Source organism: Annulohypoxylon maeteangense (genome assembly GCF_022496945.1).
Source record: "Annulohypoxylon maeteangense strain CBS 123835 unplaced genomic scaffold GGS22scaffold_12, whole genome shotgun sequence".
NCBI classification, from domain to species: Eukaryota; Fungi; Ascomycota; class Sordariomycetes; order Xylariales; family Hypoxylaceae; genus Annulohypoxylon; species Annulohypoxylon maeteangense.
Window position 1 is genome coordinate 574,267 of NW_025953259.1, and position 24,322 is coordinate 598,588.

The 24,322-nt window shown below is 46.9% G+C and overlaps 6 protein-coding genes across 6 annotated transcripts; 5 read left to right on the plus strand and 1 right to left on the minus strand.

Annotated features, from left to right (window-relative positions):
- Window positions 1–2,111: 2,111 nt before the first annotated feature.
- GGS22DRAFT_190152 (putative glucooligosaccharide oxidase) lies at window positions 2,112–3,755 on the plus strand (the record flags this gene model as incomplete). Its single annotated transcript, XM_047964940.1, has 5 exons — window positions 2,112–2,362; window positions 2,422–2,429; window positions 2,488–2,687; window positions 2,746–2,871; window positions 2,922–3,755. 5 exons carry the CDS (start codon window positions 2,112–2,114, stop codon window positions 3,753–3,755), a joined length of 1,419 nt encoding a protein of 472 aa, XP_047817327.1.
- Window positions 3,756–6,702: 2,947 nt separating this feature from the next.
- GGS22DRAFT_167119 (SnoaL-domain-containing protein) lies at window positions 6,703–7,812 on the plus strand. Its single transcript, XM_047961952.1, has one exon. The coding sequence runs from the start codon at window positions 6,876–6,878 to the stop codon at window positions 7,740–7,742; it is 867 nt and encodes a 288-aa protein (XP_047817328.1). The 5' UTR covers window positions 6,703–6,875; the 3' UTR covers window positions 7,743–7,812.
- Window positions 7,813–9,857: 2,045 nt separating this feature from the next.
- Window positions 9,858–11,504, plus strand: GGS22DRAFT_31540 (voltage-dependent anion channel-domain-containing protein). Its single transcript, XM_047966793.1, has 2 exons — window positions 9,858–10,908; window positions 10,977–11,504. Exons 1-2 carry the CDS (start codon window positions 9,996–9,998, stop codon window positions 11,444–11,446), a joined length of 1,383 nt encoding a protein of 460 aa, XP_047817329.1. The 5' UTR covers window positions 9,858–9,995; the 3' UTR covers window positions 11,447–11,504.
- Window positions 11,505–14,451: 2,947 nt separating this feature from the next.
- On the plus strand, window positions 14,452–17,287 carry GGS22DRAFT_180585 (subtilisin-like protein; the record flags this gene model as incomplete). Its single annotated transcript, XM_047963784.1, has 5 exons — window positions 14,452–14,580; window positions 14,647–15,003; window positions 15,054–15,911; window positions 15,973–16,067; window positions 16,117–17,287. The coding sequence occupies 5 exons, from the start codon at window positions 14,452–14,454 to the stop codon at window positions 17,285–17,287; spliced, it is 2,610 nt and encodes an 869-aa protein (XP_047817330.1).
- A 554-nt stretch (window positions 17,288–17,841) lies between these two features.
- On the plus strand, window positions 17,842–18,915 carry GGS22DRAFT_167134 (bola-like protein). The gene is made up of 2 exons (XM_047961953.1): window positions 17,842–18,648; window positions 18,769–18,915. Exon 1 carries the CDS (start codon window positions 17,932–17,934, stop codon window positions 18,451–18,453), a length of 522 nt encoding a protein of 173 aa, XP_047817331.1. The 5' UTR covers window positions 17,842–17,931; the 3' UTR covers window positions 18,454–18,648; window positions 18,769–18,915.
- A 952-nt stretch (window positions 18,916–19,867) lies between these two features.
- On the minus strand, window positions 19,868–20,815 carry GGS22DRAFT_31614 (uncharacterized protein). The gene is made up of 2 exons (XM_047966795.1): window positions 20,198–20,815; window positions 19,868–20,119 (listed from the first exon to the last, which is right to left on the minus strand). The coding sequence occupies exons 1-2, from the start codon at window positions 20,589–20,591 to the stop codon at window positions 20,046–20,048; spliced, it is 468 nt and encodes a 155-aa protein (XP_047817332.1). The 5' UTR covers window positions 20,592–20,815; the 3' UTR covers window positions 19,868–20,045.
- Between the last annotated feature and the right edge of the window lie 3,507 nt (window positions 20,816–24,322).

The window sequence follows — 24,322 nt, forward strand, 5'->3', positions numbered from 1 at the left end:
CATGTCTCCGACAGATGCAGCCAGGAGTGCCCGGGTCCTTTGTTATCTTATGTTACACTTTGTGCAGGAAGTTAGTTGAGGATACGGTAAAGCTGAGGAGAGTCAACTGTCAGATACTAGTTCCGCAGGTCCATACTACTACATGCAGGTAGGTAAGTACCTGTCTACTGTTCTACGAGCACTTGAGTGTTTCAAATAAGCTTACTCATACATTATTTACACAGGGTTTTCATGAAGCAAGTCTCTTTCTGAGGTCTTTTTGAACTTAAATATGATTTATAAAACTTTCCAATCCTCTCGAGTTATACGAATATAGGTAGGTAAGAGGTGTGTACTACGTGGGCAGGCACTTCAAGGTTGTTACCTTATTCAAACCTGCAATCCGTACCTGCCTAACCTCACAAAACTCACTTACTAGGTAGTATCACATGTATAAAACTATATTGGACAAAACTGTTGAACAGCGGCTTTACTAGCGGCGACTTAAAAGATCCAACGCCATCCTGTACGACTATCAAATTCTGATAAATCACCTGAGCACTGATAACTTTTCTTCTAGTTCTGCTGGACGACGAAAATCATACCCAGTAACCCTCTAGTGCGCCAGCCACTTCGCAGTTTAATACCTACCATATTTTGACGCTCCACCTCCGCGATGTCGATAAAGTGAATTCCCACATGCCTATAGAGATATCTTCAACGCTTATGCGGCTCTATGTGAACCGTTATCTTACACCATGTCATGCTAATCCGATCTAGGAGCTTCTTATTAGTACCACTGACATCATATCAGCTAGCCTCTATATGACCTGTTTCTTTTCCGTTAAGGGTAGGTAAATGCGGCCTGCCGGTAGCAATCAATTCAATCGACGGCGGATTACAGCGCAACTCCACACGATAGCTACAGAAACAACGGAAACGATTGAAAAAAAGAATAGAAACGATAGATTCCCCTGATTCTCCTACGCCGCTAGTATGGTAGAGTCATTTTCCTTCGGCGAATGCGAAAGTATATTAACGGGTTGGATCATTGGAATAACGAGAATAGAAAGAACAGGGAATTTTCCGTCTATTATAGGGAGGTTGTAATGCACCCTAGCCAGCCCAGCCTTAACCCCCCAGCAACTCCCCCGCTAGCTTCCTCTATTTGTTGAAATCCTTAGGCGGGTGAACGTTACGTCCAGTGAGGTCATTTCTCCATCGGACGAATCACATGGCGGAAATTCAACCCCGGAAATTCACAGCTGCCATTTGTGGATTTTAATTGGTCTAGATGCCGCCACGGGTCGAGACCAAGCAGCTAAGTTCTCTTGGTTCTGGGCTGTCATGGACTCATAGCTACCGGATGCAATGGCAGCGTGGCAGTGTGGCACGATACCTCGTCTTCGGTCGATTAGATGTTGTCCGTGCAAATACCCAAGACTTCATCCACCTCGTACTTTCGATCGCCTGACGAAGCCACAAAGTTTATGGCGCTCTTTAAGACGAAAGCTTGGTCAAACCGTTTGCCACATCGTACACGACAGCTCAAATTACCCTGTTTCTTTCATCTATATTTTATTAGTTGGGTGGCCTCATGACGGGATTGGTCCATTAACCCCAAGAAAAGCTCCAGTACCGAATGACCCGTCAGCCCGTCAGCGAATCCCACCTGAGAGCCTGAGCTGAGGTGACCTCATTTAAAAATCGTTCTCCATACTGGGCGATCGGTTCCTGTGGATCACCAATGAACTCGGTGAGCTGGACGAGGGGCGCGACCCCGGTCTCTGCTCCCTTGGATCCCTATTGGGCAAGTAACATCTACGTGTGGTAATGATCCTGGAAACAATCACTGCTGGGTATATTGTAAAGGTTATGTAAATAATAAAATGCGGTTGCTTGCGACTTCTCGGGAACTTGACAAACCCGCCTCTCTCCTACTCAAACGGGAGTCACGGTTTCCTACAGCTCCCGCGACAAACAACCCTTACTCAACTATATCGCCGAGTTTGGATACCTGTCCTGAGAGGATCTGTCTCTTGTCTCTTTTAGGCTCAGAAATCCTCTTCGCCTAGAATACCTCGCACCTACTTACCTAGTACCTAATAAGCATCCTTAAGATTACGAACGTTATGGGCCAAACACCGAGCACCCCGTTGTCCGACTGTCTGAATGCCGTTTGCAATGGCCGCGGCAACTGTGTCGCATTTCCTGATAATCCGCTTTACCAAATCTCCTGGGTCAACCGATATAACCTCGAAATTCCTGTAGCACCCGTTGCCGTGACGAGACCGAGCACGGCCCAGGATGTGTCGGATTTTATCAAATGTGCCGTCGCGAATAACGTCAAAGTTCAACCAAAGTCCGGCGGTCATTCTTATGCGTAAGCGCATCAATATTTGCTATCCAAAATACGATACAGTTTTACTAATACCAAAATAGAAATTTCGGTATGCGCGAACACAAAGAATATAGGTTGCGGACGATGAACTGATATGAGAATAACAGGTTTGGGTGGACAGGATGGCGAACTCGTTATCGATCTCGTAAACCTCCAGAACTTCAGCATGGATACGAGTACGTGGAATGCGAAGATCGGAGGTGGCACTCATCTTTCCGACGTAACGACGAAGCTTCACGATAACGGTAAACGAGCAATAGCTCATGGAACTTGTCCCGGAGTCGGTATTGGTGGCCATGCGACGATCGTAAGTCGGGGGAATCTCCGTGAGCGATATATCTATATACTGACAGTATCGTCAAAAGGGTGGACTTGGTCCCGCATCTCGCATGTGGGGATCATGTCTCGATCATGTCATCGAGGTTGAGGTGGTGACTGCAGATGGCACTATTCAGCGAGCTAGCGAGACTGAGAATAGTGATCTTTTCTTCGTAAGCTTGTCATGGCCCTCCCCTGGGGTCTTCTTACTCACATATGATAGGCCCTGAAAGGTGCTGGCGCAGGCTTCGGCGTCATCACCGAATTTGTTGTCAAAACGCATCCCGAACCTGGCGATGTCGTGCAGTACTCGTTCTCGCTATCTTTGGGCAAGCACACAGACCTGATCACCGTTTTCAAACAATGGCAAGATCTCATCTCGGATCCTAACCTTGACCGGCGATTTGGTACCGAGTTTGTTATGCACGAACTCGGCGTTATCATTACTGCCACGTTCTACGGAACAGAAGAGGAATGGAAGGCTACTGGTATCCCGGAGAAGATTCCTACTGGGAACGTCTCTGTCGTTGTGGATGACTGGTTAGGTGTTATCGCACAGCAGGCCGAGGATGCCGCTCTGTACCTTTCTGATCTCCGCAGTGCCTTTACAGCTAAGAGCCTAGCTTTCAAGTCGGATGAGTTGCTATCCCTAGATACGATCACGCAAGTGATGAACTACATCGACAACACGAACCGTGGGACGCTTCTCTGGTTCCTGATCTTCGACGCTACTGGCGGCGCAATCAGCGACATCCCTATGAACGCGACCGCATACTCCCACCGTGACAAGATTATGTTCGCTCAGGGGTACGGCATCGGCATTCCGACCTTGACTAATGCTACCAAGGATTTCATAGGAGGAATCATGACCACGATCCAAGGTGATACTTCGCAGACCTTGACGACATATCCAGGCTACGTCGACCCGTCCTTAGTAGATGCTCAAGTATCATATTGGGGCCCGAACCTCAAGACCTTAGGTCAAGTGAAGTCAAAGTGGGATCCGAACGATATATTCCACAACCCTCAGAGCGTTAGGCCAGCGAAAACCGAGTAGGAATCGAAAGGAGTGAAGAGATTTTGGCTTTGATACCCCCCCCCTTCTCTGTTGATAATTCGATATGGGTTTACCTACCTTCTTACCTGGAGGTAACCAACATTAATTCGCCATCTTATTGCTCTTGTCCTCCCTCACCTGCATTTTTTAATTGAGTCGAATGATAAACGAATTGACATGGAAAGATATTTTTTTCTTCTCTAAGACGCAAAATTTGTCCTGGTCGGTCGTCCTAGCAATAGGTTGGGCACGAATCTGACAGGGCCCCCCTATTATTATGAGTACTGTTAAATCCATAGTCCTGTTTTCCTTGATGTTCCTCTAGGTTCAATCGACCGCCCCTGTACCGGCACGTCCGTAGAATGCTACCGCTAATCTCGCCGGCGACTCTTGGCATATACATTTTAATCCACTCCCTAAATTAGGTAAGCTTAGGCAGGTCGTTTTAGTGAGGAAAGTTCCGTCGCACGAAGAATTACGCCGGACCGGGTAGTGATGCTGTTCAGAATACCCGGGAAGCGCAACTTTTTTTTATTTTTTTCCTTTAAACTTCTGACATTGTTGGTGATGATGGTGATGATGGTGATGATGTCTAGATAAGAGCTAATGTAAGGTAACTCGACGGATGCGATCCGTCGATGCGCGCCACATCCCTTCAGGACTAGATGCATATCCGATTCTGTGCATCGATCTTCATCAATCAGGGTCGTAGGAAGCAGCGAGGCGTGGATTATTTTTTTTGTTGATTTCTTGGCTGGCAAGTCTTGCGTCTCGCCACCTGGTCGAACTTATGAGAGCACGAAAATATTCCGGAAGGACTGCCTTGATATCGACACAGCCCCTTTGCCATTTTTCGGCCGTACTTTTGCGATTATCTCAAGTACGGCTTATTGTTATGTACCTGCTTTGTGTGGATTAGAGATGAATCGTGTTGGCTGATTAACTGATGACGGAAGCCGGCACTAAGATTGCATCTACTTAGAGGTATGCTGTCGTTAGATTTTGGCTTACATCTTTGAGAAGGTAGGTAGGTACTCGACGGCTTCATGTAAGGGGCTCTTCCGTAGGAAGGCGAGCTGATGATACAGCTATCTGCTACACATGTTGCCTGCATCCGTTCCACTCACCCAATACTTTAGATATCCACCTACTCATGAGGTTCCTTTTCTTAGAAAGCGATTCTATTTGGATTTTGAAGCGAACGTTTAGGTTGAGGCATTAGAAACTACCTACCTACCTTGATGGGTACCCTGCAACATCGCTAGCAACACCGCCTACGGTTATTTCACACTTACAGCTTCATACGAGACCGGGATAGTTGCGTGCCTATGTGGGATAGATGGGATGGTTGGGAATGGATGGGTTCTTCACGACTCCCTAACGCCGACGGACAGATGGTGGGACATGCCAAGTTGGCGCGCGTTATTTTTCTAGCTCAACTATACACATCCTCACATACTCACATACGTGGCCTAAATCGTACAGTTGCCCATTCTGCGAAGATGCCTTCTTGTCTACAACGTTTCATGAACGTGATTGTGTCGATCGTGATCGAGAGACGCTGGTGTGTCTATTCGAAGGCATTCATTCATTCATGATGAATTAGCCGGTCTAATTGTTGATATCTAGGCAGGTAGGTATATTTCGGAAGCTGTACTCATAATATGTGTGATGAGAGTCTGTATTAAAATTTAAGGAGTTGGAAGTCGTATTCAGGATGGTACCCAACGATAGGTGCCAGGGGTTAACATCTGAAAGGTTGTACAGAGTAGACTCAGGTTACTTTATTCTTCGCAAATTCGGCATCGTGATAATCAGATGATAAGTCGAATTCTTGCGTGAGTTCTAATTGCCTACATGAATCGACATCTCGTGAGCATGATGAAGATAGGAGTGAGAGCCCCTTCCCATAAAGCGTGCATTATGATTTGAGAGAAGAGTTTTTCACCTGGCGAATGGTAGGCCATAGCGTATAATGCATCAATATAGTTCGTTATATACGACGCTTGGGCGTTGGATCTTCGTCGGAGCGGTTCGCTTAGAGCTTATAGTTTTTTCTCATATGAGAAAGTCGTGATGGGCCTCATTATTACCTCGAAAGCGGTAAAAATGCGTCGCGACTATAATCAATGTGTTCCAAGGTTACTAGATTAGGTTGACGAGTTCTGCACAGCAAATCTCATCATCGGGATAGGCTGCAGCAGTCTTGAGAAGTCTGCAGAGACACTAAAACAGCAAAAATACCAAGCATTCCCAGCTCCCAAGTCCCGAAAGTCCCACTCTATTCTTCTAAAGGGCCAAATCCGACACGTCTATTTTTATTCCGGGTGTTGAAGAAATGTTTCTCATCTGTATCTTATTACTTGGCCAGCTTGGCACGGTATATGACGCTTATCTTATAAGGCAAAAGATCTTGGGTATTTCCTGAAAGGGTTAACCGGCGGCAAGTTTCGTCTGAGCCTTACTGACCTATCTGAAGTCAGCCTTGGCGGTATGTTTCGAAGTCTTACAGACCCGCAGCGTTGGGTCCGGCACAGGGGGTTCTTATCTATTGCTGACGAAATTCAGCAACACATCCTGCACATCCATGTGATGCCAAGCATCGCGAACCACAATATTCGTAAGTAGGTATGAAGTGTCTCTTACTGTCGAGACACTACCGGTGGAAGAGACACATCAGCGAATGCCTTCGTGTCTTTCTTAATTAGCAGTAAGGTAATAAGGTATCAAGGGAAGAGAGAATACGACATATCAGTTCTTAGCAGTAACCTTGAGAAAAATCAAGTACGTCCTAAGATATGCACGACTGCAGCCAAGAGACTGAGAACCGGCATCCTAAAGCGGCCCGTTAGTAGATCCCGTATGTACGCCTTTCTTGTTAAACTTCCTTGTTCCTGCAGCAAGAGAGAGGGGAAATCCAGGAACCGCAATAGCCGTACAAGTATGTAAGACTTAATATTATAAATTTATAATACTCTTAGGTAGAATTGAAATTGTAAGATATTTTAAGGTGTGTAGATAGATATGAAGTAAGTGGTTCCATCGAACAAAATAAGCATATTCGAGAACAGAGAGCCAAGGCGGGAAAACAAGCAATTGAATGTAACACGATACGACACGATGGCCGATATCGAAGAAATCTACAGATGCATCATCCAAAGCGTCAACGAACAGAGATGGGAGGATTTGCCAAGATATATGTCCTCTCACCTCATCAGAAACGGCCAAGACTATACGCCCGAGAGTTATGCCGCAGAGATAAAGCTTTTCGGCGGCGGTGGAGCATCCGTCGAGCTGACTGTGGATGCCCTCATCGTCGACCAAGAATCGCAACGCCTCGCCGCAACTGTACTGGTGAAAGCACTCGTCAGAACTGAAAAGGCGAATGCGAACGGAGAGACCGCTCAGAACATCTCATTTACTGAACAGCAGTTTATTTGGTTCGAGGATGGGAAGGTATCCACGTTGTTTACGTTGGCAGATGGCGACGAAATACGGCGCCAGCTATCCGATCCTGAATATCGGTACACCCCAGACCTAATCAGCCTCCAGGCGCCGCCGAGCCAACTCGTGGCTGTCGCTAAGCTGTCGGCAGGCGAATTAGAAGAGACATACAGGAGATACATCGGTTGCATTAACAAGCAAACAATGGAGACGGATCTGCACCGGTTCTGTCACCCCCAAGCGATCCACAACACCAAGACTTTGACGAGAGACCAGTACCGGCTCCTGATACAGGAAGCGCGCACGGCAGTTCCTGACATCGTCTTCGGACCGCGCACCGTCATCGTGGACGAGAGATCGCAGCTCGTGGCCGCGCGCCTCGAATTCACAGGCACACCGGTGGGGATCATGGCTGGCGCAAAACCCAACGGCCGCGGCGTCAGCTTCAGCGAGCATGTCACCTACCTCTTCGAGGAAGGCAAGATCGCGCGCGTATGGAGCATTGTGGACTGGGAGTCGTATCGCCGACAGTTGTCAGACTAGCACAGCATAACATACAGTAGCAATGGCAGTAGCAGCAGCAGTAGCGGCGAGAAAACCAGGAAACCAAGACAAAAAAGAGACAGGTAATAACCTGCGGTCAGAATTTTGAAATCTCGCAATACATACCTAATACCTACACCATAATACCTACACACCGGTAAGGAAGTTGCCAAGTCGACACTATGGGACCCTTTGGATAAGATATTTTCCGGAGTAACAAATGGCGAACGAGGTGGCATAAAACCTGGGAGGATAAAAATATCTTGTTCCGTGTATCATCGAGCTGCTCCTAGATCCATAACGTCTGTTTCGCATGTGATCGTCGCTCCCTTGCTGTACTATGTATTATTGTAGCAGTGTTGTAGTGTTGCAGTGTATGTAGTAGTGTAATAGACTAATGCTAATGGTACATACCTAGTAGGCTAGTAGGCTAGTAGACAGCAGGCAGACATTATAGATATTGTATTATTGTATGTACAATAATACGCTGTAACAATCTTGGTTTTTTTGTGTTGCAAGGGCTTCCTCGGTGACGACAATGGCGCCCGGCTTCGAGGTCGGAGGTCCACCTTGCCACTCCCTCTGTAGTCTGTACCGGTCAGAGCCGTCAGACCCGTGAGAGCCCTAAAAGTTATGCTGTGTTGTGCGTGGCATGCGTGCTATTAATGCTGTGTAAGTGTGCTGTACGTGCTGTACATGCTGTACCGGCAGTGTAATGAGGCGTTCTTCAGCGCCAAGTCTAGAAATTGATCAAGCCACTATTGAATATTGTTCCAAGACAAAAGGTCTTGGCGACGACTATCCCGTCTATCACATATTAACTTGTCTAAATTACGCGCAATTCTTGTACGTCAACATATAGGCGCAGTTTCTTCCAGTACGTCCGTAACTGTAACACGACCGCCGCCAACAACAACCCAGAAGATCGTCTACTTTTCTTGCGATCTGACTCATTAAGAAACAAAAAATTATTGTTCGGATGAAACGTGAACTTCTCATACACACGCTATGAATGGTCCGGGTGTTTTCGGGTTACTTTTTGGCTCGCTTTTTTTCAAAAAACCCACACCCCTTTTACGATAATATTTCGTGGCCCCCACTACGCCTACAGCCAAGACAGGCGCCAAGGGTCGCTATCTATGAGGCTCATGCTATCCACTTTGTTCCACGGAAGTGAACCGTAGCTTACCATCCGTGCTAGGGTAAGGCCGTGAGATCTGTTTAGACTGGGTCCGGCCCACCGGCCTCAATCAACTTCATGTTTGACGTCGTCCTGTAAGAAACAATGGCCGGGATGACGTCCACACAGTCCAATGAGCTTCCATCTTGGCATTTATGAGGCTCCATGGTGATCTCCCTCGCGCCAAGTCGCCGCTATGTCTTAACCATCTTCGCTGACACCCTATTAGGAACCAAGAGATATCACAAGAGATTCTTTGTTTCTTCCCTCCGTCTTGGCTCCTGATCCGCCGCAAGGAGTGCGCTTAACCAGACTGTACCAGATTCGACTTTTCTATTTTCGACGATGTCGTCGTTTCAACGCGTGGGGGTTCGTCGTTTTGAGAATACTAAGCGTTGTTTTTTTTTTATTTCGTTCTTCTCATCTCACGGCATCCAGGGGGGCATGAATCTCTTAGTGAACGCTAGCATCGTAAGCGGATTAGACTGATCTCAACCACGAGCTCGGCCTTCAGGGACTGGAAAAACTGTGCATCTGTGAAGTTTTCTGTGGAACCCATGGCATGGCATGGCATAGCATAGCATAGCAGGTATCCCTCCGTTGGGCAGCACTGAAGATCGTAATGGAAGCTCGGTCATCTGCGTGCTACCTTGATTTGGCGGTAGGCCCTATCGAGACCCTCCGTTCTGATTCGGGTCCAGGGAGAGCCCAGAGATCCTCTACCGTTAATTGTTTCTTATTTACATATGTTTCTTATGTCTTGGCTCGGGCTAACATGGGGGGGCTGTGGTGTTAATCTCATAAAGGATTCGTAATTTGTTAAAATCTTTTTCAATTCACACCCGACGTTCGTATCCTCTGGTTCGATATTCGATTTCATTTCTCTCGGAGGCCGGTACTCTATAGCTTGGGTTGTTTTTTTCCGCTTTTTTTCTTTTTATTCTCCTTAGCCCCCCCTCTCACTTTCACCATCATCCGTTTCTCTGTATAGATCTCTTTTTCATAGTTTCCCCCTTTTCCGTTATCTTGTTTGCCATTGTAGAAGTAATACTTTAAAACTTTCCTTCGTGGAGATGGAGCGAAATTTAGCTGGTGCCCCTTTTTCTAAGGGCAGCACATCTTATCATACGTCGCCGACACCCTCGTTTACCTTTCCGGACTCGGAACAAACAACAATACAGTACCCCTTAGATGAGAAGAGACCAGATGCATACGATGACGAGCGTCCCGGCACGCAACTCAGTTCGTCTGCAAACTCGATTATCGCCATGAAGGAGGGCAGGGGGAAGGACGTGGAGCACGGCAACCACGAGCATGGACAAGACCATATCGACGTTAACGACCCGAACCGACCGAAACTTGGACTCCGCCAAAGGATGCACCACTTCACGTGGGCCTGGTTTACGTTACCTATGAGCACCGGCGGTTTATCACTTTTGATATTTGCTCAACCTCATCAGTTTCCAGGGCTTCGACAAATCGGTTTATTCGTTTATATCGTCAACATTATTATCTTCACCATTTTAGTACTTGCTATGCTTACACGGTTCTTCCTTCACCAAGGCGACTTTTGTAAATCCCTGACACATCCTCGAGAAGGCTTCTTCTTCCCGACCTTCTTCTTGTCCATCGCTACCCTGATAACTAGCACCCAAAGATACGCCATACCCGAAGACGACGTAGCGTTAAAATGGGCTATCCAGGCTGTCTTCTGGGGCTATGTTGTTATCACTCTTCTTCTAGCGATCGGACAATACAGCTACGTTTTTGCGGCACATAACTTCGGGTTACAGACGATGATGCCAACTTGGATTCTACCGATCTTCCCTATTATGCTTTCGGGAACCATCGCTTCAGTCATCGCCGATACGCAACCGGATATCACAGCCGTACCGATAGTGATTGCTGGTATGACCTGCCAAGGTCTCGGATTGTCTGTCGCTGTTATGATGTATGCTCATATGGTTGGACGTCTAATGTCAGCCGGTACGTAATCCAATATTAAAAAATAACGCATAAATATAGAGAATATAGATTGGCTAACGAGAGAATAGGTCTTCCCAATCGCGAACACCGACCAGGGCTATTCATGAACGTGGGCCCGCCAGCTTTCACGGCGCTTGCTTTCATCGGAATGGCAAATGGAATGCCCGACAATTTCGATCGGGAGATGGATGGGTTCATCGACGTCTTCATGATCAGGACTTTCGCAATTATCGGTGCCGTCTTCCTGTGGGCACTATCTCTTTGGTGGTTCGGCATTGCTTTAGTCGCAACGATCAGCTCGCCCCCTAAGTACTTCCACCTGGGCTGGTGGGCGATGGTCTTCCCTAACACCGGTTTCATCCTCGCAACAATATCGATCAGCAAGGAGTTCGGAAGCCCAGCGGTCCAATGGGTCGCGACAGGAATGTCCATCTGCTTATTTCTGACGTACTGTTTCGTCTTCTTCAACCACATGAAAGCCGTCATAACACAGGATATTATGTATCCTGGGCGAGACGAAGACGTCGAAGATCATTAAAACAAAAGTGTTTCAATCTCCACCTCCTACATACTTCTTTTTACCGCAGGGTAACGCGAAAAGAGACTACACAAATGACGTGTGATGTTCTTTCATCTTTTATCGTTACGCAATCTTCATTCCTTCGAAAATCTTTTCCTCCTTCGCATAGATAAAACGGTGTCCGGATGGAGGGATAGGGTTTGATTGACCCTAAAACAATCGGCTGGTTTCCTTTTGGTTCTTTTGAGATATCCCAAGCATTTTAGACGGACATGGTTTCTTGGTTGTCGCCTCATAGGGTTTACATAGGGCAGGCGGTGGACAAGGGCTGAGCGAGTCCTCTTGCATAATAGACATAGAATAGCATAAATAAAACAGAAAAAAAAATCAAATTGTAATATTAGCCAAAACTTGGTGCCTTTTCGAATTGTAGTGAAGATAAATCCATCGTGAAAGTCTGTCTGATGAGTGAGCCAGTGAGCTGGTAAGATTCTTTGCAGTCATCGGAGACGGACTGTGCTGCAATTTAATGATAAGATATGGATGACATGACCATTTAAGAATCAATCGCCATACTTTTCAAATCGCATTTAATTTGAGTAGAGAAAATGCGCAATTGTAAACGGGACGGCAATGAGACACTTTTAAAGTTTAAATCCGGCCGGCTTGCGGTCATTCTCCTTTTGCCCGACTTCATAGCCGCCCCTTTCGGGATTGTGCCGGTCGCGGCCGTTCCGTGCCGGAAACCACGATCCGATTATGGCTGATGATCTGAGGTAGCTACCAGGTAGTTACGTAATCTGCTAAATATGTCAGGTATGACGGCTCTCCATATTGAATTGCCTCGATTGAATAGAGCATCATCATATTTCGCTGTCATATTGGATTAGAAAACCTCAAGTAGGTAGTTGTCGCTCCGTGGGATGATGATAGCTTGTAGTGCCGGGGTTTCTTACGGGCAGTTTTAGTTGTCGCATGAAGTTAGCGTTAGCCGGAGGTGCTAAGAGTTGAATGTAGCGCAAGCCATTAGGTGCACTGCGCGCCTAACTCCGCCGTAAAAAAGATAGGACAGCGCTGTAGGCCACCTGTAATAATAACTACCAAATGAACGTCGTTCAATTGAAGTTATTAAAACACCAACTGTCCCTTCCTACCAACATCCTATCATCCTGATCTAGAGAAAACCCAGGATCTTAAAAGTTAAAAAATACTGCAACCAACAATATTACCAAAAGGGAAGAAATTAAACTCAACCGACCAATCCCGCGCCTCAGATCCCAAGATCCCAAGATCCCAAGAATCAGCAGGATCGCCGCCGAGGATTCTGGATTCGAAGCCCTACCGATGCGCTGGGATATTGGATGGTTTGCATGGGCAGATGGGCTGCAAGGGCTAGTAAAAAGGGGTCTAGGTCAGCACCTAAATCCCACTGCCGACAGGGTGTAGTGGCGCGGTCGTTGATGCGTGGCGGCGGCGTAGCGTAGCCAGTGCCCTGGACCATTCCCTAATTAGGGAGGTGTTCTTCTATATACCCTTCTCGGTCGCGGTCGCGGGCGATACCTCATATTATAGGCCAATTGCGTGTATTTGCAGTCTTACTACAAATAGTGATGACTGTGATATACCTACCTACAATTGTCGAATTTCGCATCTTGTGCAGCTCTTACGACGTCTACCCCCGGTGAGGAATTACCTAAAGTCGCATGAGGCAAGTCAGATCTCTCGACGGCGGCGGTTCCCCGCTACGGCGCCTCCGGGAACGAATATATTGCTGTCTGGCTCGGATATATTGCGCGCGCATCTTGTGCGATGCCATCATTGCCATGGTATATTAACCTCGTGCGCGTGATTAAATCGCAATATACCCCAGAATCGCCAGTCTCAGCACGACATCGCGCGGGGTGACATTTGCGCTGCAACTGCAAGAGTCCATCCAGGTTATTCGGGGCGCTTAACTATTATCGTAGTATCGTTAACATGGTGCCCCTTAGCCGGGACGCCTTGCCGACGCCGAGCCCTGAAGAACTCCAACTGCCCTTAAATTCTGTGGCTCGAGTAACTCGACGCTTTTATATAAGAAATGCGTTAAAAATAAAAATCGTCGATGCAACTGTCTTATCCAGCGTACGCGCATTGAAGATCCGTGTAATCGTAATTACCTGGGTATCCTCGGATTCGTCAGGTAAGGCCTTATCTTGTGCTCTGGTCGTATTATCCTAGAGACCTGCCGCGGTCGAAGAACCGGGGATGTCTACCCCAAGCGGGCGCGCCTCCGCGATTCTCTGCGTAGGAATAGATTGTGTGATAGCACCCCGGACCTCGCACCTAGACCTTACATAACTTCATGATAACATGTAGCAGGCATATTAGTCCTCGCGATAAAGATGGAAGAATAAACTCGACGACAATCGCAAAAATTACAGCTCGTATCGAAATGTCAGAGCATCTAACAAATCTCCCACCAATATCTTGGAATCTCCGCATTAGGAAAAACAAGCACGCCCGCCATAAAAAAGAAACGTGGGGAACATGGGTAATTTCACCATCGATAAAGCATTGCCTATTGCCCGCGTCGGCCCCCCTGCCAAGCTTCTCCAGATCATGGAAATATCGCTGTCCAACGGCTATCCACCTGCCTCCCCTGTACGGCCTGCAGCTCTAATACCACCACGGGAACTACGTTGATAGTGACGGGCGAGGAAGTCCAGCCAGCTAGCGTGGACGGATTATCAACACTCACGCTCGCAATGCAACGCGACCGCGCACCATGATGGCATGTCTAATCTTGCATGCGTCGACTTGTAGCTTGGCGGGTCATGGATTCTCGCCGCTGTCTCCGGGTTACTCTCCAGCCAGCTACAAATACTCACGATAGCGCGCACCATCCCTTGGAATGTTGGCCGTCAACCTCCTCCAGGTCATTTCCTCACTGAGTTCTTCGGTGCTCATATACTCTCTTTGGGTCCTTCGTTTCTAGACACTCGCTTGTCAACTTCAGCTCCTCACCGCGCTGCTCATTGAGGATGGTTCGCGGAAATATCCTGCTGCCGCTGCTCGCCAGCGCGGCGAGCATCTTCTCAGCCGAGGCCAAAATAGCGGGGGAGACGAAGAACATTGCTGGATCGTACATTGTCGAATTCGAAGACTCCCAGGTATTTTAGCCTGAACGCGCAATGAAAGATGGATTGCCGTACTAACCGAGGGTGATTTGGGGCTAGGACTCGGTAGAATTCTTCAATCATATTGGCTCGAAGGCCAAGACGCGGATGAACTTGGATTATCAGCTATTCAAGGGAGTCTCCATTCAATTCGACGATCTCAAGACAGCCGAGGAAGAAGCCGCAAAGCTTAACTCTCTCGCCAGTGTCAAGCAAGTTTGGCCGAATAGAGTATACACGCTACCCAAAGATGAGGTCGTATGGACAGGAAGAAGTGGTGGACAAGACTACATCAAGAATGTCAAGAGGCAATTGGGAAATGACACCTTCACACCGCACGTGATGACCCAAGTCGACAAGCTCCGGGCAAATGGCGTCACTGGGAAGGGAGTGAAGATCGGCATTATCGACTCAGGTGTAGGTATTTATGTCTCGGATGAGGAATGCCAGCTGCTTACTATCCTTAGGTCGATTACACCCACCCTGCACTGGGTGGCTGTTTTGGTAGCGAGGATTGTTTGTTTACATTTGGTACTGACATTGTTGGTGATGACTATAATGGCGATAACACGCCAGTTCCAGACGCCGATCCATATGACGGATGTGGAGGCCACGGTACTCACGTCTCGGGGATCATCGCAGCACAGGTGAATGAATTAGGTTTCACGGGTGTTGCCCCCGATGTTAAACTCGGCATGTTTCGAGTATTTGGCTGTACTGGTGGTGCTTCCAACGATGTCTTAATCGATGCCTATATGCAGGCATTCGAAGCTGGATCCAATATCATTACTGCATCGATTGGAGGTTCTTCGGGCTGGAGTGAGGACCCCTGGTCCGTCGCCGTATCCCGAATCGTCGAAGCTGGAGTCCCATGCACTGTTTCCGCCGGAAACGATGGCGCAGCCGGTTTGTTTTACGCCAGCACGGCCTCTAATGGTAAGAAGGTCACATCGATCGCATCTATCGATAATGAAGTCACACCGTTACTTCTGACCGAATCGAACTTCACTGTTGGTAGCGGTGATAACCAGGAATTTGGCTACGCCCTTGGAGAACCGGGCGAATGGGCGAACATCAGTCTTCCGTTATGGACTCCGTCGTTCAATATCACCGATACAGCCCAGGCCTGTACTGCATTGCCTGATAATACTCCTGACTTGTCCGGATACATCGTGCTAATCCGTCGTGGTACTTGTACCTTTGTTGAAAAAGCAACCAACGCCGCTCAGCACGGTGCTAAATACGTCTTGTATTATAATAACGTCCGACCCGGTGCACTAGGACCTGCTGTCACTGGAGTCAATGGCGTTCTGGGGACTGGTATGGTAAGCTTTCGGAGTATTTCTTCTTCTTTGTCGTAAGCATTGCAACTAACCAGCAAATCAGGTAACTGCGGATCAAGGTGAATCGTGGGTTAAATCATTGGAGGCCAACTCCACGATCAAGTTAAACATGCTTGACCCCCTCACAGCCCCTGTCAGGTAAGACTTTTGGAAACAGACTTTGGAGTTAGCTTCTAACAGACGATAGTTTGTCATATGCGGAGAACACCGTCACTGGTGGATTTGCTAGCTCATTCACGACTTGGAACCCGACCTTCGAGTTGGATATTAAGCCGCAGCTTGCCTCTCCCGGAGGAAACATTCTGTCGACTTATCCGATCCCGCTCGGCACTTATGCGATTTTATCCGGTACTTCCATGGCGTGTCCATTAGTCGCTGCTATCTACGCTCTCATTTCGAACGTGCGAGGGACTCTCGATCCTGCTACGATCGAAAATTTGTTATCGGCTACAGCTAAGCCGCAATTTTTGAACGACGGGGAAAAAACCTATTCGACCCTAGCACCCGTCTCGCAACTCGGTGGCGGCATAGTTCAAGCGTATGATGCTGCTTACGCAACTACTTTGCTAAGCACATCCAGCCTCGCCTTCAACGACACAGACAATTTCGTCGACACCCTAAACTTCACCATCAAAAATCTAGGCACTGAGGATGTCACTTACGAATTGGGTAGTGTGGGCGCTTCTACCGGATACACCTTTTCGGATTCCATCTACCCAGATCCCTTCCCTGGATTGCAGCTGACAGACGAATATGCCACCGTCGTGCTAAGTGAGCCAAAGGTTACCGTTGCTGCTGGCGACGAAGTCGTTGTCTCGGTGACAGTCACTCCACCTGCCTTGGATGCTGCCCGTTTGCCCGTTTATTCGGGCTATATTACGTTGAACGGCACGAATGGCGATAGCCTGTCCCTGCCATATAACGGCGCTGTTGGTAGCTTGCACAACGCTCGAGTCTTGGATGAGGGCTACCTTTCGATCTCGTCCGACCAGGAGTTGAACCCCGTGACGGGCAATGCATCGTTTGTCCTGCCCAGGGGCAACACGTCGACTTCTAATGCTACGTACCCCGTCGCCGTCACGTTGCTGGCATTTGGCTCGCCTCTTGTAAATGTCCAAGTTGTGCCTCTAGATGCCGCTCCCGGAGCTACTGCTAGCCATATTTTTGGTTCCCCGCTCAAATATGCATCGCGAGATCCGTATGTGTTAGAATGGGATGGTAAACTGGCGGACGGTACCACGGCGTCGGCGGGCCAGTATAAATTTCGATTCGAGGCGCTGCATATCTTTGGCGATGCCTCGGATCCGGCGGATTACGATACCGCTGAGTCGTCTGTATTCACGGTCCGCTACAATTAACGGGGGACTGGTGTATGTATAATATGTAGGGGAGGTATATAACGAGGAAAAGTATATATATCCCCAAACATCTATGATTATTTATATAAGAAAACTAGTAAAATAGGATACCAAGTTTCTGAACAGGTGTAATTTCAACTCGTGAACGGACGCGAGAACTAAAGTAATTGACTTATTCTGGCTATAGGTTGAAATGACCTAGTGGATTGGCGATTTTTGAAATTTTCCGAGGGAAGTATTCCAGCAACGCTGATTACAAGATGTCTCTATTGGTTTGATGCGAGACCTTTCGCATTCTGCCTAGCAGAGATTATTCTTATGTAGAAAGACTAAATGTTGAAAAGGTGAAGAGAGAGATTTTATGTCATCAGCAAATCTAAATTTATGTAAGCATAAAATCTTCTTTATTACATAATATTGTTCAATGGAATATTCTCGCTTAAGACCCATGCACTTACGTAAAGACTCTTGGCCAATCAGCGATCTCGGGATGACGATTAGTTCGTTATCGTGAATCTTCAACATTTTATCGAGCTTTTATCTCTCAGAGCTTTCCGATTTCTAATCATTGTCGTTTCGTCGCATTCACACACCACACATACCGACCATTTCGATAGAGCACTGCAATCAACTCAATCGTTACAATGCGCTGTCTCGAGTGTCGCCGCCTTGCTGCGACAATGATTCAACAAAGCAACAATCCTTTACCGCGACGCTCGACGCTCACATCCGCCGCGATACAATATCGATTAGCCCTACTTCTACACCAAGATCACCACGGCTCTACAATCGCGCGACAATTAGCCACACGATCACACCCGACCTCCGCCGCGTCGCAAATCGCGCGACAACTAGCCACACGATCACATTCGACCTCCACCGCGACAGAAGCAAGCACAGCCGAAGCTCAATCACTCCCCGAGAAGCCTGACTATCTCGACAACGACGAGTCCGCGATATGGGACAAGCTAGCAGCTGAGTTTGCTCCGACGGAACTCACCGTACAAGACGTATCGGGCGGCTGTGGATCCATGTACGCAATCGAGATCGCATCAGAGAAGTTCCGAGGCTCGGGCATGTTAAAGCAGCAAAGAATGGTCAACGCCGTACTAGGCGAACAGATGAAGAAGTGGCATGGCGTCCAGCTACGTACCAGAATTCCCTAAGCCGAGCAGCCTAATTGGGGATTAATGGTCTTTACAACAATCTTAAAGGAGACGCCACAAAATGGTTTGTGGATCTTCAGTTGGCTGCAAGTTGCCATTGATGGTTGCATACCCCTAACAGAGGGGATATGTTTGCCGTGGCTGTACCTGTGGCTGTTATGCCCGAATATGGGCAGGATTACGGCCGTTAAACTTGTATGTATACCGTCTTCTTACACTGTACATATTCTAGTGCTAATCAGTGGTGGAATAAGTGAGTTATATCAAATAGACTCTCCCCTTTATTGTGAACTGTTCTAAAAGCTATACGTGCAGTTATGTTCTAACGGAATGTCGAGATCTGGCTGAGACCTGTCATTTCCCGTGCGGTTCTACAATAATTAAATACCACCAACGGTGGCATGTCTTAGAAGTTACGATGAGATTTCAAGCCCACCGTAGCACGGGTAGATCCATCCAAGCCATGACTTAGATCGGGGTCTGCTAATATATTAAATTACTAGCCTAGTAGAAATGTCTGGCCTGAAGAAACATCTACCACAGCCACATCGCGCCAATCCTCTTGGGATTACTACGTAGGTACCTACTTTAATAAGCTACAGCCCCATGCTGTCCGACGGCTTAAAGGTCGACTATATTAGCCTGCGCCGCTAGAGAAGATCGAAAAGTTCTAGAATATTAACTATGTGCGCCACGGCAGATCTTAAGGTCTTAGATTAATAGCCCAGTACCCCGGTCAGAATGTAATAACGTTCGGAGGATTAAGCACTTCTTTCTCTACCCCGGTCTGCCCAGAGTCCTAAAGCAACTACACGGCCGTTATAAGTATAGAAGAACGGAGTTGAACGCTTCCGGTGTAGAGCCACCTCCTGCAGCTCTCGTCTATCCGAGATTCTAAGACTCTTTGGCGGATGTCCTAGAGAGAGACATCGGCACGTCACCCCTTAGCTTGTTATTCGGGCAGCGGGTGGCTGGCGGTAAAGACATATCCGAAGCCAATGGCTACTACATAAAAAGAATACAGGATTCCGGTTGGATAGCTAGCTCAGGGCAGCCGACAAGCTGACTTATAGTCATTACGACAATGTGCTATTATTCTTTCGTATTCATAGGTAGTATAGTGTGGCATTTACGCCCGTGAAGCTCTTGTAATACACACACCGAAGCGTAACCAGCCGCATATGCAACGACGGTTCCACATTAACATACTCTCTAGGTTCTAGATGCTTGTGAAGTAATATATACGATTATCATTGATATTAATAAATGGTTGTGTGGTGGGGTTCATGTATGATGGCGCCTACAGTACCTCACAACAACATCCTTACATTCATAATTAAAGGGGATTTACATAACAGACCTTTCCAGGTTTATACGTTCAGTAAATAATATAGATGAAAAGACTGATCAATGTGTGCTGTTTAATTATAGGTAGCCTAAGCTAATAAATATTGATCCGTACACTTAACGACCTCACTCTTGCTCACTAGAACCAGTCTGCTATAACCCCTTGTATAAATCCCCACTCGTGAACCTGTGGCTAGGTACATAGGTAATTATCTCCCTAGCCTTACGATGTTCCGTTTATAGCACTACCTAGGGGCCCGTGGGACTCCAAATCCGCCATTGCGGCGTAATCTGCGTAGGAGATGTTGCTCATCAGAGGCTATAGTTATAATCATTAGTATTTTCTCTAGGAGTAACCGTCTCTTTTAGCTATAGATTGTCTACTTGTGAAACTTACAAGGAATCTCGGCGGCAACGCTCTGGTCGTAGGCTATAATCTGGGTTGTCATAGTCGACTCGGCAATAATGGCCGCAGCACCCTCGGGGGATCCGTAGTCCATACGGATAGCACTGATTTGTAGAGAATAGGTCCCGCCATAGCTCACAATGAGGTCGGGGAACACAAAATATTCCGTTCTGCTGCTTCGAGAGGAAGATCTATCGTCTAGACCCCTGCCGGACATCGTCAATGTGCCATAGAGTTGGTCTTCGAGTACCCGTCCGTATGGGTCGATTAGGGCGATCTGTATAAAGTCGTAGGCATCATCGCTGGCGGAGCTTACAACGAGGGGCGGGTATAGAACCGCTCCAGCCTGTGCTTGGGATGGCGGTTGTACTTCGACTCTGACCATGACTGGTGTAAGTTCCTAATAGAACTGTAGATGTCCCTAACTCGTCTGGCTGCAGAAAATCCAGGAATGACTTGCCGGTTAACACGTCACATCCGGCCATATTGTTCGAACGTTTTGGGGGCTTTTTAAATATATCTGAGTGACACCAACGGGGCCTCAGGATCCCAGAGACCCTTGGCGAATATTTACTTATGACGAGACACATAGGGACGTGGATGGATCATTACCAAGCTCACGGATCATCCCGCGAGATCGATACCCAGGTAAGAATTTATGATTTATTACAGGTCAAAGTATTGAAAGATCTGTGATGGGCTTGGGATCTAAGGTTGGGTTTCTAGAACACGACTCAGATACTCGTAGCATGTCCCAGCTCCGAGGTACCTATGTGAGCTTGTAGTTAATATCTAAGATTCGTATTCAAATTTAATAGAATACTTAGATGGATGCCTAGGCAGTAAGTACCTTCACTCCGAACCCTTATTGGGTCGTTTATGGTTGGGATGAAGGTGTTCCTTATTAAGAGAGGAATATCTAGAATTTACATAAACCACAGCCTAACCTAACTGGCATGCTGTTATTATTCACATCACCTTATATGTTCTCTGTTACGGATGCGGACCTAATGAACATTCGTCACCGAGAGTATTTCTTCTATTAAAATGTAAGATATATTAAACTCATAGGCCATGTGCAGGTTACGCCCGAGGCTGCGGGTGACCCGCAAAGCAATTGATGGTGTAAGACTATTTATGAAAATACTTCACAAGATCAGTAATCAAATAAAATATATGAATGGATCTGGTGAAACAAAAAGAGACTTAACCTATTAGAATCTTCGTCTTTTATGGTATATTGATATTTGAGAGACGTAAACCAGAGTTTTTTTCTCTTCTCGTGGTATGGTGGGAATACTAACAAGTGTGCCGACAGGGGTAGCACAGCAGCGATGACGAATATTGCAAGGGGTACCGAGCTCCTGGAATTCTAGCTGAGGGATGCATGCCTGCTCTACTTTCAGGGGCTCCTTTCTTTTCCCCTGTCTAAACCTGGAATGGAACTATTAGAATCTTGTAATTCATACGTTTTTTATTTAACTGTTAAGCTAATCATAACGTGCTGAAGGCACATGCATATTTCATTCGTTCCGAATTGGATCAAATCGGCTATCGTAATGGGCCAATAGGATGGGCATATCAGAACAAGTGAATTTGGAAGGTTGTGAAGTTATGATTTTGTCCGTGAGATTGTCATGTCTGGTTGCGAATGAATAAATCGCAGGTTGATGTATGGGGCTCGTCTCGCCAGGAATGAGATTTGACCCATACCTAATCAACGGTTGGTTGGTGCGTGTTATGTTGAGCTACATTGGTAGCTTGCGCATTTTGCAGATTCTCTCATGAGGTCCTATGAAATTTCAGAGCGGACATTAGGCGTTCACTTGACCAATATACGACAGTCGTATGATGGTGTTATGATTATGCTAACGACACTTCTCACGATCGCATCGAGGCTCACGTAGTAAGTAATAATTACAAGGAAAACACTTATAACGATATACCTAGGTACCGGTAGCTATTATGGGTTTGAAGCTGAAAATTCAAGGCTGAACGATCGAGTCGCGACTAAGATAGATGTCAACTCGATATATGACCGGATTCAAATCCGCCCGAACGATCCCACGGGTTAAACGTGACTGTTCATAGCCTCGGTCTACTTTGAGCGGCTCTTCTGTATCAATATTGAAGCACTGTGCCTAGTAGGTATCTTTGCTACATTTGCGGCCGCCTACGCGTTAGCGTATTTTGCTTCTGAAACGAAGGCAGTGATTCTGAGCCAATGAACCAGATCCCGGGGTTTTATTCAGGTCGTCGATTGCCGATCGATCTACAACCTGCAGAGATCTCGCATACAAAGTGGTCAGGGGGTTCAAGGTAGGGCTGACCCCTCGGAAAAAGAGTATCTAATCAAATATCTACCTAGATATGGCTTGCGTTTTTTCTCTCGGATGAATTAGTTCCCGTTAAGAAGCAAGACTAGGAAGTCATATACGAGGAAGAAATTCTTCAGCTGGAATCATCTAGTAATATTTCTCTCCATCCGCCGGTTATTGTGGTTTCACAACAGGGGATCCATGAAGATGGCTTTTTTATGACTAATGTAAGTCTCAGTGAAGAGGTCTATTCTAAGCTCGTAGCTCTTTTAAGATATGGTTTATTAGGAGAAAATTTCAATTCAACGTATATCAAGAAACAGTTAATTTCACCCTGCTTCCAATACCCAAGCAGCTAAGTATTCCGGGTACATCGGATAGGAGTATTCTTATGAAGGCTAGAAAGTACTACTTAGGTGCTAATACACCGAGACAGTCCCATATTAGACGTCGAATAGACGAGCTCGGTTAACGCGGCTAGGAAAGTCGGTGAGCTAAATACCCCCGAGTGCACCAGCGCACCGGCCGCACTGGTGGCGTCAGACCCGGAGCTTACCTAGTAGGTTCTCCGGCCATCATCCCGAGAAATTCTAGGCCGTATTCATTACTTACCTGGTAGTTGAATAGTATTGGGGATGGAACCCTTATTGATTTTTGAGGTTTAACGATACTCTTGACTCTTCCGTCGATTGGAGAAGCTCATGTCATCCTCTAATCATGGGGTCGAGCATCATAAGCCCAGTTTCTTAGCCAGGTAGACTTCGTATCTTGAGGATTACATCACCGAAAACAAGCTGATTAACCCGGAAAAGGGCAGGAGTCCTACGAAAACAACAACATCGGTTGGGCGCCGCACACCATGATCTTCACTATTCGCTTTATTAATTTCCCACCTTGTAAGTTGAGCACATTCTCCCAAAGTCCCTCATTTGAATGCAAGTTCCGTTTAGTAACAAGACTCCGAGGATGAACAAGTACCATTTCCAACTGCGAAGAAGGACGCGCATTCGTTAGCTAGAATCACCCTATGTGACTCACATAAGGTAATTGCGTGGCTGCGGCACGTCTAGGTCTTGATATATTATGCTGAAGGATGATCTGCGGTATCTTCAACATTGCTGGTGCCCATGGTCGCGTCTCAGACGTGTACCTTGCCTACATGCCTGCACGATGGATTGATCCCATGAACTCAGCTCTTTTAAGCGCAACCCTGCCTATTCCATAGGGTCTAAATAAAAAACAACGCGGCCGGTCCGACTTAAAGTCTTTCGGAACCTAATAGATAGATACGCCGCTAATTTCAATTTCGAGAAGTGAGTAAATTGGTACCTAGAATTGATGGCTACCCCCTAACGACACCCGCCGAGAAACCAACATCTTCTATGAATGTCACTTGGATGTACGGCACAATTACTTATCTGATGCCTCTACATTAGGTAGTGTTAGCGATTGGTCTACTAGGTAGGTATATCAAACAGGCTTATCGATTGATATTGGGGATTCGGTGAGGCTGTCTACCACCTTGTTTCCCCATCGTGGCTAGGTATATGGGTCGCTAAGTGATGCAATTGACACAAGAATGATAATGAAGATACCCCCCTTCAATTCCGGACCAAGGATCTGTTTATACCTACCTTCTAGGTACCCCGCTACTTCTCAAGCCGAACAACTTCTCCATTTCTAGAATTTAACAGGCCTAGCCCCCTTCTAGTTCAGGGTTTACACCAATCCCTATCCTGAAATCGGTATCCTCGTCGATCTCTGTGAGAAGAAATCTGATTTTTTACGGCTGATAAAA

Coding starts and splice junctions, on each gene's coding strand:
- GGS22DRAFT_167119 (XM_047961952.1), top strand. CDS start 6,876: ATGGCCGATATCGAAGAAATCTACAGATGCATCATCCAAAGCGTCAAC.
- GGS22DRAFT_31540 (XM_047966793.1), top strand. CDS start 9,996: ATGGAGCGAAATTTAGCTGGTGCCCCTTTTTCTAAGGGCAGCACATCT. Junction 10,909..10,976: donor TGGACGTCTAATGTCAGCCG/GTACGTAATCCA, acceptor ACGAGAGAATAG/GTCTTCCCAATCGCGAACAC.
- GGS22DRAFT_167134 (XM_047961953.1), top strand. CDS start 17,932: ATGCGCTGTCTCGAGTGTCGCCGCCTTGCTGCGACAATGATTCAACAA.
- GGS22DRAFT_31614 (XM_047966795.1), bottom strand. CDS start 20,591: ATGGTCAGAGTCGAAGTACAACCGCCATCCCAAGCACAGGCTGGAGCG. Junction 20,120..20,197: donor CGTTGCCGCCGAGATTCCTT/GTAAGTTTCACA, acceptor TTATAACTATAG/CCTCTGATGAGCAACATCTC.